Below are 14,281 nucleotides of genomic sequence, written 5' to 3'. Positions count from 1 at the left end.
CCACTAAAGTACTCTTCACAAAGAGAGACAATATTTATAATGGTAAATAATGCTGTTTTTATGATATACTGATATACTTCTGCTCTACTGAGGAAATCCCTAACAGAGATGAGTAGGCATTTTAAAAAGAGGCTTTACTGCATACAGAGCAGTGCAGGATTATGGGTAAGGATTTTTCCGGATTGGAAAAATAAGGTCTCCTGGTAACACTCAGGGAAATGTTTGTGTTTGACTACTGACTACTGCATGGGTCCTCGTATGAGCACAAAGTGTAGGGCATTCAGTCAGGGTTACGGGTTTATTTCGCCAATATCCCTGTAAGTGATGCTCGGTGAGCATGTGACCTGGCAAAGTGTAACTCTGCTTACCGCGGTCATCGTCGCAAAGGGCACGGGGCTGGAGGAGCAGGGCTTACGCATGGGAGCCACGGGTAAACAAGTGGAACAGAAAGCATTTCCATAGCACTATGGATGGCCCCCGCAGGAGCGCATTGGGGGGGGGGGATGTAAACGGGTGACTCAGAAGCGGGACTCCAAACCATTAATTGCATTGTCAGTTAGCGCCCGCAGGTGCCCTGTGCTGCTAAAGGACTAGGCTGCCAGCCAAAAGGTTTCAGGGCCAAAATGTGGCAGGAGAACGGCTGTGTTGCCATTAGGAAGAAAGGAGGGGGAAAAAATAAACATTTAAGCTGGACGGTGAAAAAAGCCAGCTGTATATGAGTAACTGAATTTAAACAGGAATCGTTCATTTTGGGGTGGCGCGGTTAGTCCTGCTGTCTCACACCTCTGGGACCAGAGCTCAAACCTTGGCTCCAGGTCTATCTGTGTGAAGTTTGCATGTTTGCTCCATGTCATTATCCTGGGTCTTTTCGGTCCCCTGCTCCCCTCCCCCTTCCAAAGACATGCTAAGGTGCCTTGCGATGGGTTGACGTCACGTCCTGGGTTATTCCCTGCGGGTATAGAAGACGGATGGATCTTTATTAAAAAGGAATTCCCACGTGAGACGGGCTAACACCAGGGCGTGAATGTAAGGATTTAAGAAAAGGGCTGTCACTGTACCTCCAGTACTATAGATTTCTGCGATTTAACCCGATTTCCTCCGCCAGATCTTAAGTCCGCATTTTTTTCCAAATTTAAATTTGGATTTCCGCGCTCGTAGTGGCGTCCGCGCCTCTGTGTCTACGGCGCTCGCAGGCAGAGAAATCCGGTCTAGCAGCTCCGTCCCCCGGGAGAGAAAAACATTCTCCGCTCACCGATTACGCCTCTTGGCGGATGCCTCATCTTTAATGCGCAGATCAGCTCCACGAAAAAGAGGAGGCTGACCAGCTCTTTATAAGTTTTTTTCTCACTCCGTTAAATTCAATTTACATCAATTATTAGCTATTTTTTTGTTTTCCCAGAAGAAATGTTTAATAAAGATAACAAATAAGACATATTTCTTTGAGACGTTGTCTTAGTAACAAAGTAAATTTCTGCGTTATGTCTCTTAATTCGCACCTCCTCTCTCTATTTGATTCGCTCTGCTTCTTAGCCCTGGGATCTCAACAGCATCCCTGATCCCCTGCACCATATCTTCCTTGCTTTGCTCGCGCAAGGCATTTCAATGTAGTCCACCTTGTCCTGCTCACAGTGAGGTTGCTGTACTGCATTAAGATCCGTAGATTTTTTTTCTTTTAAATCCACCCAGCGAATCCAGGGCAACCTCCTTCAAAGCACCGTGCCTTAGCTCCTGAATGTAAATATAAGATGACTTTTGAGGATCAATTTGCAAGGTTTGTGCCATGGTTGATAATAAACAGTCAATGGGTGCTTTAATAGGTGCCTGGTCACGTTTGTGAGGTTCAGCTTTGAATACTGAATTAGGAGAACATGACAGGTTCTGCCTTGGAAATAAATCTACAAATAACACAGTTTGGATGTATAAAAACTGAAGCATACCCAGTCCAGTGTGTTATTCTATTGTAGGAATGAATGGTAAAATAAGCAAAGGACTTTATAAACTAAAACAGACACGTACGCAAAGGATCACAAAGGGTGAAAACAAAGCAGGTAAATGACAAAACAAAGGCAGGGGCAACTGAGGAACGACCATAGCAGATCAGCAGCAAACACAGGGCAACAATAGCTACAAACACCCATAATAACAATCACATACACAGACAGCAAAACCAGGAGCAAAACACAGCAAGACAGAAACATCTAAGCACTGGCATACGCAGTGAAGAACTGAGGAACAAGGGCAAGGGCAAGAACTTACACAGCCAAGGGTATGACGAGGGACAAGTGTGAGTCAACTTATTACACAAGCACAAGAGATGAGGGCAACAAGGAACAAGTGAGGGTAATTAACAGGATGGAAAGGAGTTTAACATCAGGAATACAAGTGAAACAAAATATTACAACAAAACCAGGCAGACACAGGCAGGAATGATCATACAAAACAAAGACCTACTACAAAATAACAAAGGGGAAAAAAACTCAAAATATCCAACAGAGTTGAGGCTGGTCTCTTACCGGTCCTGAACCCACAACGGCAGGGACAGCAGTCAGTCCTCTGTCACACGCTCAGCCCATTTAGCCACAAGGCAGCCCAGCAAGTGGCAGAACAAACTAGGAACTTAAGGGCTACAAGACTGAGAAGGGAACAGGATGGCTAGTGACACCTGCTGGCCAAATGGAGAAAACAAGACAGAACAAGACAAGGCAGGGATGGATCCTGACATAATTTGCTATTATTTTATGCTGTGGCTTTGGCATGCATGAACCACCAAAACTTAGATAACTGGTGTTTACTAATTATTAAAGAATGTTTATCTTCATTGACAGTCAGATACGTAACCTTTAAAGGTTGTTCAGTGTTGAGTTGAAATACACACTGTGGTTGTTCGGCAGCATGCTTGTTGCCTTCCTAACAGCTGCCTGTGTGTATTCAGGAAACACAGTTTAGCCTGACTGGGAAGCAGGTTTATCTGGGAGAAGGATCATATCTGTATTGGACACACTAGCTGGGGCTCATAACAATCCAGAATCTGCCTTGATATTCTAAAACCCCCCTGAAACCCCCATTGCTGCTGTTGCCATACAACGAACATTCTAAAATGTAAAGGCAGAGTTAGAACCTGTGAAGGTGAATCTCGTCCAGTGATCCCCATAGCCTGTAACCATGCCTTAATGTCAACACTGTGGAGGACCTGTGTCTGTAAAGTTCACTGACCTGTATCAGAAATATCAGCTCTGGTTCTTACGGCCTTGTGGCTTTCAACTACACTCGCACACACACCTGAGTTATTCCAGCGCCATGTCATCCTCCACTAACTCTCACACGCAGAGTGATTTTCTATCAGGGGGAGATTCTTGGATATTTTACGGCGAGGCACATAAGAGAGGGGCTTTAATTCATACTGAGGGGCAATGCTTATCATTAGCGAATGATACATTTTGAATTGGTTACTGACAGGCGGAGGTGGCACTCTGGGAACCAATCAGCTTTCAGCAGGGCCCAGTGCTCTTTGGTCCCACCCCTGAATAGGTCCCTGATTTCTGTAAGAAAGTGGACCAAAATGAATCTTCTCCTTTTTTCTGCTTGGTTTATTTGCTCGTTTATGACAATGCATCCCTGTCTAGGTGCAGCTACGGAGCCCTACTTCGTTATATTTCATTTTACCCTCTTTTCCTAGCCCGGCCCTGTCAGGAGAGAGTGATGGAACTGAAATGACTGTTGTTTCGGCAGACATCTTGTGCCGAATTGGATTTATTTAGCTGGACTTGTGCCTGAGACTTGGCTGGCGTCGTTTGTAATCTCAGCGTTAATTTCAGTCCCAGGACAATAACCGCCGAAGGGTCTTTGGGAAAAATTCTGGCATGACTCTATACAAACCTCCATATCGCAACGTTCGAGAATGTGAGAAGTTTTATTAAATAATTGAAGAGACGCCTACCTTTTATAGCCAATGCTTTTGTCTCTAATATCACTGTTATCACCGTGCGACAGAATGTTGTTTCATCACCCTTCAGTCTCACATGAATTCTGGCGCAGTGGTTAAAGGCGCGAGAAAAAAGAACATAAAATAAACCAGCGGTAGATCCAGGTACTGGTTTCAGCACAGTAGTGGTTTTTAGGGCCTGATGCATGTGAAAGTTTAATCTCCATTCCTGATAGAGATTCCGATAACTAATAATACTTGCCGTAATGTTTTTATATGGTTAAAACTGAAACAGACACCAGTCCTTTTAGTAAACATGCTTTGCTGACTGATTTGATTGTCAGTTTCTGAAATTCAAATAAATAGCAGAAACTCACAAAAGGTTGAAACAATATGAATAAAAAATAAGTCACATGTAAGTCACCATAAAACTTTAAACATGTGAATTTATAACATAAACCCTCACAATTCTGAATTCTCAAACAAGATAAAATTGAGCTAAAAATATTTTTTTAAATATCACATTTAGACCAAAGGTTTTTGTGTGGTATAGTACGCTATCGCCATTCTCAGTCTGTTGGTAATAATCCTTTCCCTGTCTAATGGACCCGGGCTGAGAGTGGTAAGTTATAATACAGGAAGCAGAGCTTCTCGACATTTTCTCCAGTGAGAGAGCTCATTTTCGCATCATAAATGTGTAAACAGACATTAGAGTTTATCAGCTGATTTTTTCCCCCAATGCATTTGTGAAACCTTAATATTGGTCAGTGTTATTGACCAGGCAGTATAACAGTCGATGCCTAGTGTTGTTAATGATCAGTGAAGCCGTGTGCCTTTGTATGAGGAATCTGTATACTTTGGTGTCTCTTACATTCCTGGTAGGCTAACAATTTCTTAGAGAAACTGTTTCTGACAGGTTTCTACACCTATTAGAGTCCAGTTAGACGAGCTTCTGCTCTTCTTTGATGAGGCCCTCCCTCAGAATATGACTAATTTCCACCACAGTTATCTCTAACCTGTGTTTATTTTAAGGCACTGAGCCTCCATGTTCAGAAAGCAGACTGTCTCACTGCTGTACCACAGCCCTTATCCTTGCAAAGCCAAAATAGAGTGAAGCCGTTGTTCTTATCTCTGGTTTCAGGTTATTTCGGTTCATCCAATCAGAGCTAAAGATAGCTGCAAATTTCGGTTCTGCGGCTTATGAGTTTTATTCGGAATATAATGGAAATTGCGGAGAGTCCGGTCACGTGCACATGGTGAGCTTGTGTGACTTAAGACGTGAAGTGTCGCGTTCGACCCTTTATGGTTTTCATCCACCCAAGAACTTCATAAATGGATGCAGCACGATGTTTTATTGTGTAAATATCATAGCTTGAACTACATGCATCAGACTAAGTGACATAGTACAGCAGCTTCAGGCCATGTTAAAGGGGGGTTCCATTTCATGGTTTTTTTTTGACACGATTATGTTTTTCACACTTAGTAAGTCACACTGGGCCCGATCACCAGCTGAATGAAGGGAGCATGAATCCAGGCCGTTTATCAGGCTGCTGTAAGTTGCTATAACGACGTTTTTATCCTCCAGAGAGCCATGAGGGCCTTCCGTCGCGTGCGTCTCCGCTGGCCGAAATCGCTTGCTCGTTCCAGGCCTACAGGCTGATCGCGGTGATCCTGAAGACCTCTCATACGGCACCCGACTTCTCCTCTTACTAAGAAAATCGGGGGCTGATCCCCCCCCCCCCCCCATGTTTCCTTTGCCAGTCAGTCAGCTGAAAAGGGAGCCTTTAGCCCCTGCTACGAGCTGCTGGCGTGCTCTGACAGTCGGGTCACGCCTCACGCTGACGGACGGGGCCTCCAGCTTAGCAGCAAATCGCTTTGCGGTGTCCCTGCGTCATGCAGTCTGTTTTTTTTTTGTTTAATCTGAAATGACGGAATGCTTGTATCCGGCGGGTTGTCCGCTGAGAAGAATGCCCAGCTGGCCTGGCTGGATGTTCGTGTGGAAATTAGCTAATTCTGGTTTAGTTGACGTGGGGAGAGATGGGGTGATGTTGAATTAGATCCTTGCCGTGCCCTTGGCAGGAATGGTGGGTATTTCTTGTTTTTTTTTTTCTTTTTTAAAATCATCATGGCCTCTTCTGCGCCCCCTACAGGACGACGAGGTGGTGCTGCAGTGCTCCACCACCATCCACAAGGAGCAGCAGAAGCTATGCCTGGCCGCTGAGGGCTTCGGGAACAGACTCTGCTTCCTCGAGTCCACCTCCAACTCCAAGGTAAGACTGAGCCCCACGAAGTTCACACTCCCTGTGGGGTGGGGGGTGGCTGGTCTTTTTGTCATGTGACAGCACAGCATGGTTGGGTATGGGCATGGTCACACCTCAGAAATGATGATTCAGAGCCTCTTGAGGAGGGAGGAGAAGGATGTGGCCACACTTAGACCTCTTTTAGTTAAATGGTTAGCCATGGATGTTCAGTCCAACATAATGATTTAATAATATACAAGTGGCATAGGGTAGTACCTAAGGGTTCAAATACTCACAGACCATGGTCATTCACAGGGCATAGTTATTCACAGGACATGGTCATTCACAGGGCATAGTTATTCACAGGACATGGTCATTCACAGGGCATAGTTATTCACAGGACATGGTCATTTACAGAACATGGTCATTTACAGAACATGGTCATTTACAGGACTTGGTCATTCACACACTATGATCATTCACAGGACATGGTCATTCACACACTATGATCATTCACAGGACATGGACATTCACAGGGCATAGTTATTCACAGGACATGGTCATTTACAGAACATGGTCATTTACAGGACTTGGTCATTCACAGGGCATAGTTATTCACAGGACATGGTCATTCACAGAACATGGTCATTTACAGGACTTGGTCATTCACAGGGCATAGTTATTCACAGGACATGGTCATTCACAGAACATGGTCATTTACAGGACTTGGTCATTCACAGGGCATAGTTATTCACAGGACATGGTCATTCACAGAACATGGTCATTTACAGGACATGATCATTTACAGAACATGGTCATTTACAGGACTTGGTCATTCACACACTATGATCATTCACAGGACATGGTCATTCACACACTATGATCATTCACAGGACATGGTCATTCACAGGGCATAGTTATTCACAGGACATGGTCATTCACAGAACATGGTCATTTACAGGACATGATCATTCACAGGACTTGGTCATTCACACACTATGATCATTCACAGGACATGGTCATTCACAAACCATGGTCATTCAGAGAACTTGCTTCTTCATATAACATGACCAGCTGCACGGTGGTCACTCCCTGAACCCAGTAACTCAGAGGCAGTTGTTCACCCGCGGGGTGTTGACAAAGCACACACCATGCATGCTGCTCCTGATGTCTGTAGCGGGCCCTTAACCTTAGTCCCCCTCCCACTGAGACGAGTGCTTCTCGCTCTTCTGACTGGGTGGGGGTGTGGGTTCCTCTTTCTCCTCCTGGGGGAGTCAGTGAGATGAGAGGCTCTGATGCCGGCGTTGCTATTCCCCACGACTCCTGCCGACAGCCTGCTCTCTGTGGGATGGGGGGTGGGGGGGGGGGGTGTTACTCCCTATGAAGCCTCCCTTGAGCGGCATGCCTCCGAAAATCGCGGTGACAGCTAGCCGTGGTGGTGGAGGCAGGCGCTGCAGATCACAGCGACCTGGGGCTCGGGCTCTGGAGTTCCAGTTCTCCCCGAGCTTCAACAGAAGGCTAGTTTTCACCTGAACTCCCCGGGTTCTTCTCTTTCTTAAGGGAAGAGCACATGCAACGGTAAAAACATTCTCAAAACAATAAAATACAAAAGCCATACAATTCAGGTATCCATCGATTTATGTCCGGATTACGTTCTGGAAGTGAGGCTGTAAGTCAATCTGGATATATCTTGATCATTATAGGGAAGAGGTCAAATATATTGTACAGCATAAGATATAAGACACAGTTCGTCGAGGAGGTAAGGAGCACATGCTGATATAGCATCTTGCTGCACCCACCACACGATGAACCACCTCAGGGATGAGAACCTGAGTGCAGCCATGTAGCAGGTGATACCTCAACACCTCACTAGTCTGAATGGAAATGAACAGTGTGAAGCTTTTTTTCTGGTGGCTGGAGTGTCGATCCTGTCATCAACCCTGAAAGGACCTGCTTGCTGGGCTGGATGTAGGTTAACATCATACCAAGGATAAATTGCAGGTTAAGGGCCTCGCTCAAGGGCCTAATGGGGTAGAATCACTTCTGGCATTCATAGGATTCAAACCAACAACCTCATGAGTGCTGGTACAGTTTCCTAGCCTCAGAGCCACCACTCTGTCCCATGGTATGAGCTATGTGCTTTTTTTTAGTAACAGTAAATACGAAAAAATACACATTAACATAATAAAAATAAGTAATATATATCATTGCTATCAACTACATATATGTACAATATTATACGTTAGCTATATACAGTATACCAGGGGTCACCGACATGGTGCCCGTGGGCACCAGGATGCCCCCAGAGACCACATGAGTCACCCGCGGGCCTGTTCTAAAAATAGCACAACTCATCAGTGAGCAGCGTCTAAAATGTAATTTTATCCTGTTGCTATTCTCCTTTATTCGCATTTGCATTTATATACATTTGAAAATGACAATATCTTAAAAAAAAAAAAAGCATTTAAAACATGTTTATTATACATGAAGTTTAGATAAGTTTAGGAGGCCGTTTCAAACTGGTAGCCCTTCGTATGGCTCAGTACCCGTGAAGTAGCTCTCAGTTTCAAAAAGGTTGGTGACCCCTGCAGTATACTATTACGTGGCTGGTAGCGCAATCGATTTGCTTTGGTTCTTGCTGCGTGCCGTAGAAGCGGTAAAATACGTCCACTAACATCCACTGCTTCTGCTTTGGACGTCACTTGATATATTTTTATTAAGGCTCCTATAGGACCTCGTACGTGAGAACAATCGGACGTTACTCAATAGGACATGTAAAAAAAAGCACAGAAAAACTTTAATGTTTTTGATATAATCAGTACAACTAAAAAACAAAGGCACATATAATGATTGTAAAACCGAGCGTATAACACAGTAAGGCCAGTTAATTGACTGCTGCCTTGCTCTGTTTCTTCGGAAAAAGTTACGTTATAAACAGTGCTGGACAGGGTTCCGCTAATCCACTAGCCGCTAATTAGGGAAGCTAACTTTTTTGTTAGCACATTAACATTTCCACTAACTTTGAAAACCGTTAGTGGACCAATCAGCTTTCACTAAAGTTAGTTCCGCCAACTATAAATCTGCTAACGTTTTTTCTCCAGTTAAAGTAAATAAAGTTTAACAATCAAAAACATTAGTAAGCCCTACCATCACACATATTTGTTCCAGTCTGCTGTGAGTGTGTCTGCAACAGTCTACTGTATATGGCACGCTGTTGGCTGATTACGTAAAAACACAAGATGTGATTTGTCGATAACTTGTCGTATTTAAGGTAGTCTGGGCTAAATGTGAACAACGATAAAGTCCATTTAAACTGTGGTACCCTGAACTAAGCAGAGAACTGAGGCCTGCATCATGAAGCTGGATTTCTTACTTAGTCACGTAACATGTCAGATTTCAGGTACCATAGTTTAAATGGACTTTTCCTTCGTACATTCACTTAAATTTATCTCAGACTAAATACGACAAGTTATCTGGCTAAGCAAGAAATCCTGCTTTGGCCCCTGGTTATTTTCCTTTAGTTTCCGGGTTCTGATTGACAGAGCAATAGACTAATAAAGAGCTGAGATCCTCCTTTGTAGTTCTGGGTAAATAGCACCATGTTTGTAGTCCCAAACGGCTTCACTGAGGGCGAAATGTCATGAGCCAGTCGTGGAATAGGACTCCTGCAAAATGCTCATGTCTTGCACACACAATATAATGGAAAGAAAATTTGTTCCAGAGACTCTACAGAATCCAATGATTCCCAGTTTGGTAAGCCTTAAATAACCCCAGGTAATCACTCCAACCCTGCTAAACTAAATTACTGAACTGGTTAGAATTTCAGCTCTCCAGGTATATTTTAAAGGGTTTCAGAGCTCAAAACCAAACCAAAGCTAAATTCGCAGAATAAACGTTAGCTGTTAGTGCTTATCGTTAGCTGCAGCAATTTTTTTTTTTAGCGATTTATTGGTTTAGCATTATCAAATTAAACTTTGGAGTAAATGGATTTAAAGGTTATTCAAGTTAACTTTTTCGGTTACTTGTGCCCACCGCTGATTATTTGGTCTCTGCCTTTTTTGGTTGCGATGTTGCTCCGTGGCCAATCCAGGTGAATCCGCGAGAGGGATTGCAGCTTTAAACGAGCGGCTCGGACTCCTGGCCACCGTTTCCCGCTGAACGGGGAAAAGGTTATCGCCTAACGTCAAGTGTGCTCTAGGGGACTGTGTCAGCCAAATTTGAGCTTTTGTGCTGTCTCAGCCAGAATAAATTAATTTGGCGCGATACTGGGATACAGGGGGAAATACACATTGTTCTCATTATCACCCTTATTCCAGCACCTAAAGCTTGAAATTACATTAATCATGATATTCCCAGAGATCAATACATATTATTGATTGAGACCAGCCATGTTTATCTTGTCAACTGTCAGTCATTTTTCTGTATGTCATGCTAAGTGAGCCGTTTTTTGTGAATTGTAAATTTATTCGAATGTATTCATTGTTTTTGACCCTGTCCCCTATTTGTATGTGTGTTTATGATTTGGTAAAATATAGCATAACATGCTAAAAGTGTTAAGTGATAATTATGCCGTCACCTTTGAGTCAAAAGAGATGCCTTTTCTCATTATTGTTTGCTGAGGTTTCACCCAATGGGCTTAAACTCTTAATATGTATTTAATGATAATGTTTAATAGAAGGACACTTGTGGGCATTATCAGTAAATGGTTTGACTCGACAGTCACATGACACCGGAGTGTGATTTTGCTTGGTTTTATGTCTTCCAGAATGTTCCTCCAGACCTGTCCATCTGCACCTTCGTGCTGGAGCAATCGCTGTCCGTCCGGGCCTTGCAGGAGATGCTGGCCAACACAGAGGAGAAAGCAGAAGGGGCAAGTAATCAAACGGGCGTCCTGCCATCTGATCAGGGGCAGAGGAATGGACATCTTCTCCAGACCAGCGGGGTATGCTGACGGGGCTGTTAGGCTTGCCCCAGAGTACGGCATTAAGGAATTAGTAACGATAGAGCAAAGGCACAGCGACCAGAGATTTGTGCTGTGGCATGTGACTGAATGGTCCAGTCCACTCGTTGTTTCATCTTGTAGAGGTCGATTTAGTGGTCCAGTGCAGTCAATGTTTCATCTTACAGAGGCTGATAGAATGGTCCAGTCCACTCTCTGCTTCGTCTTGTAGAGGCTGACTGAATGGTCCAGTCCACTCTCTGCTTCGTCTTGTAGAGGCTGACTGAATGGTCCAGTCCACTCGTTGTTTCGTTTTGCAGAGGCTGAATGAATGACCCAGTCCATTTTGTGTTTCATCTTGTAGAAGCTGACTGAATGGTCCAATCTACTTTTTGTTTCATCTTGTAGAGGCTGACTGCGTGGCTCATTCCACTCATGGTTTCATCTTGCGGAGGCTGACTGGATGGTCCACCCAGTGTGTCGTCTTGTACAGGGTGACTGAATAGTCCAGTCCACTTCGTATTTTGTCTTGGAGAGGCTGACTGAATGGCACAATCCCTTTGGTGTTTTGTCTTGCTGCGACTGACTGAATGGTACAGTCCATTTGGTGTTTTGTTTTCCTGAGACTGACTGAATGGACCAGTCCACTCCGTTTTTCGTCCCGTAGAGGCTGACTAAATGGTACAGTACATTCGGTGTTTCGTCTTGCTGAGACTGACTGAATGGTACAGTCCATTCGGTGTTTCGTGTTGCTGAGACTGACTGAATGGTACAGTCCATTCGGTGTCTCATCCTGCGGAGGCTGGCTGAATGGTACAGTCCATTCGGTGTTTCGTCTTGCTGAGACTGACTGAATGGTACAGTCCATTCGGTGTTTCGTCTTGCTGAGACTGACTGAATGGTACAGTCCATTCGGTGTCTCATCCTGCGGAGGCTGGCTGAATAGTCCAATCCACTTGCTTCCACGTGACACCACCCCGGTTTAAGTAGCAATTTACAAATTTAAACTTTCCGACCGGCAGCTGTCGTCAGTGTTCTTTAACACCATGCATTTGGCATATGATTTGCTGCAATTTGAATTAGTAAAATGGATTTAATAAAAAAAAATGGATGAAGTCATTATGGCATCAAGCCAAGATGAGAAGGGAACAGAAGCTGCCACATTTTAAGAGTGGAAAAGGGTTTGTGTTTTATAAGTGACTGTGGTTATTATGAAGCAGCAGTTATTGTTTTCAAAATAATAGCGGTAGAGTTAGCGCAAAGACAAACTTGCCTGAGACCTCTTTATCTCTGCTAGGTTATCATTCAGTCTCTGTTCAGGCACAGAGATCCAGAAAGTCTCTGTTAAGAGACGATGGCCGATCCGTATCCCTGGCTGTGGCGCCCCCTATCTGTGTCTCCCTGTATTCTCAACGAACGACCAAACAAACATACACACACACACACACACACACACACACACATACCTGTCACACGCGCCAAACCACCATGTTTCTGCTCTGTCTGTACTGCAGTGGTACTGGTACCCTGTCACAGGGGAGACCCCCACCGTTCAGTTCTATGACTTGCATTTTATAGCTGGGGAAAGCCTTTAGTAATTATTTCCCTTCCTGGATCCCAGACAACTGTGTGTGTTTTGGGGGGGGGGGGGTAAAGACATAGCCTAAAGCTCAGATTTGTGTGGTGACACGTACGAGAGCTCTGCACCAGTTAAAATGACAGGACAGATATAGGTATCGGTCCGTCTGCCTGAGCCGTGAGCGGAGAGGCACGGCGGGTAGCTGGGGCAGCGCTTAGCGTGCTTAGCGTGCAGCACGGAGAGGAGCGAGCGGGGCCTCCTCGGGGTCCGCGGAGGGCAGGGTAGGGGTGTTTGCACAGCAACCTAATGATGGTCAGTCACCCAGAGGGAGAGAGAAGGGGGGGGGTGGGGGTGGGGGGAATATGGCTGGGCGAGGGGGAGGGAGAGAGACAGAGGGAGAGAGAGCAAGAGACAGAGGGAGGAGGAGGGGGAAAGAGAGAGACGGAAAGAGGGGGGAGAAAGAGAGAGAGGGGTGAGGAGGAGGGGAAAGAGAGAGAGGGAAAGGGAAAGAGGAGGGGGGGGAGAAAGAGAGGAAGAGAGAGAGAGGGAGGAGGAGGGGAGAGAGAGAGAGAAAATGCAACGTGCAAGGGCTCCACACTTCATCAGTAGGCCAGGCACATCCGTGGGAAGCTGAACAGGGATGCAAAAAAAAGTAAAAATGGAAATGATGAGTGAAAATGGTGAAAATGCTCACACAACACCGTGTATGGCAGCAACCCTGCTTTCATGTGTGGAGTTCAGTTAGATAACCTTAATAAAGGGTAATCAGCACCGGATATAAAGGAAGGAGAGACCGCCCTCTCCGGTGAGAGTCCGGTGCTGATTACCCAGGCGTTGCCTGGAATTGGGGGGGGGGGGGGGGTCATGGTTCTGGTTGCTTCAGGGTGCTGGAAAGAATGTATAGCATTGGATGCACGGGCAGGATGAATGATCCGGGAGATTACTGAGATTAAGGGCTGTTTCATTGGCCCTGTAATCAGATTTAACATTGCACGACAGAAATCGCTTGTTTAATCTCTGCGGATATCTGTATGAGTATGACAGATTCACGCAGCAGTGGGGGGGTCTTTGGGGTGGGGTAGAGTGCATGTAATCCCACATGCAGCAATGCAGATAGTCTCAAATAATGAGATAAGTTAAACGGCTGAATTCTAGGCATCAGATGGACTGTTGACAGATAAGCTGACCTCCAGGGATGGGGGGTAGAGGGGATAAGAGAGGGGGGCAGCTGAACGTGGGGCTTCATCAAGTGAGTGGCGAGGGTTCTGTTACGGGTGGAGTAGTCGGTTTTCAAACGACAGGATGAGTAAGTCTGGGGCGTCCACTTCCAGGAAGAGCAGGAGTACCGTAGCGGATTGCCTATTTAGGATCTGCATGCCTCCGTCTCTGTCCGCACTCTGCCCCTGGCCTCCTACAGTATGAAGAGCTTAATGCTCTCTCATGCCTCCAATTACGTAAGCAGATAAGGGCTCTCTCTCTCTTCATTAATTTGCTGACGAGCAGGTCGCCGAGGACTTGGAATAGGAAACAAGCTCTGGATCTGTGAAGACCCAAATCCATCGATGAAGGCTGTCCATGTTTTTTCCTTCATGCCTGTGGTC

General features: G+C 45.2%; 1 protein-coding gene across 8 annotated transcripts in view; it reads left to right on the top strand.

The window, feature by feature from the left end:
* Positions 1–14,281, top strand: part of ryr2a (ryanodine receptor 2a (cardiac)) — a 149,559-nt gene that overhangs the window by 38,780 nt on the left and 96,498 nt on the right. For all 8 annotated transcript variants that reach the window (XM_072703266.1, XM_072703261.1, XM_072703265.1 and 5 more), the window contains exons 2-3: positions 6,073–6,192; positions 10,928–11,032. In XM_072703266.1, coding sequence (XP_072559367.1) covers positions 6,073–6,192; positions 10,928–11,032 — 225 coding nt within the window. The remainder of the gene's footprint in view (positions 1–6,072; positions 6,193–10,927; positions 11,033–14,281) is intronic.

The sequence above is a fragment of the Paramormyrops kingsleyae genome, chromosome 20 (genome assembly GCF_048594095.1).
Source record: "Paramormyrops kingsleyae isolate MSU_618 chromosome 20, PKINGS_0.4, whole genome shotgun sequence".
Classification (NCBI taxonomy): Eukaryota; Metazoa; Chordata; class Actinopteri; order Osteoglossiformes; family Mormyridae; genus Paramormyrops; species Paramormyrops kingsleyae.
This window is presented reverse-complemented; position numbering and strand designations above follow the sequence as displayed.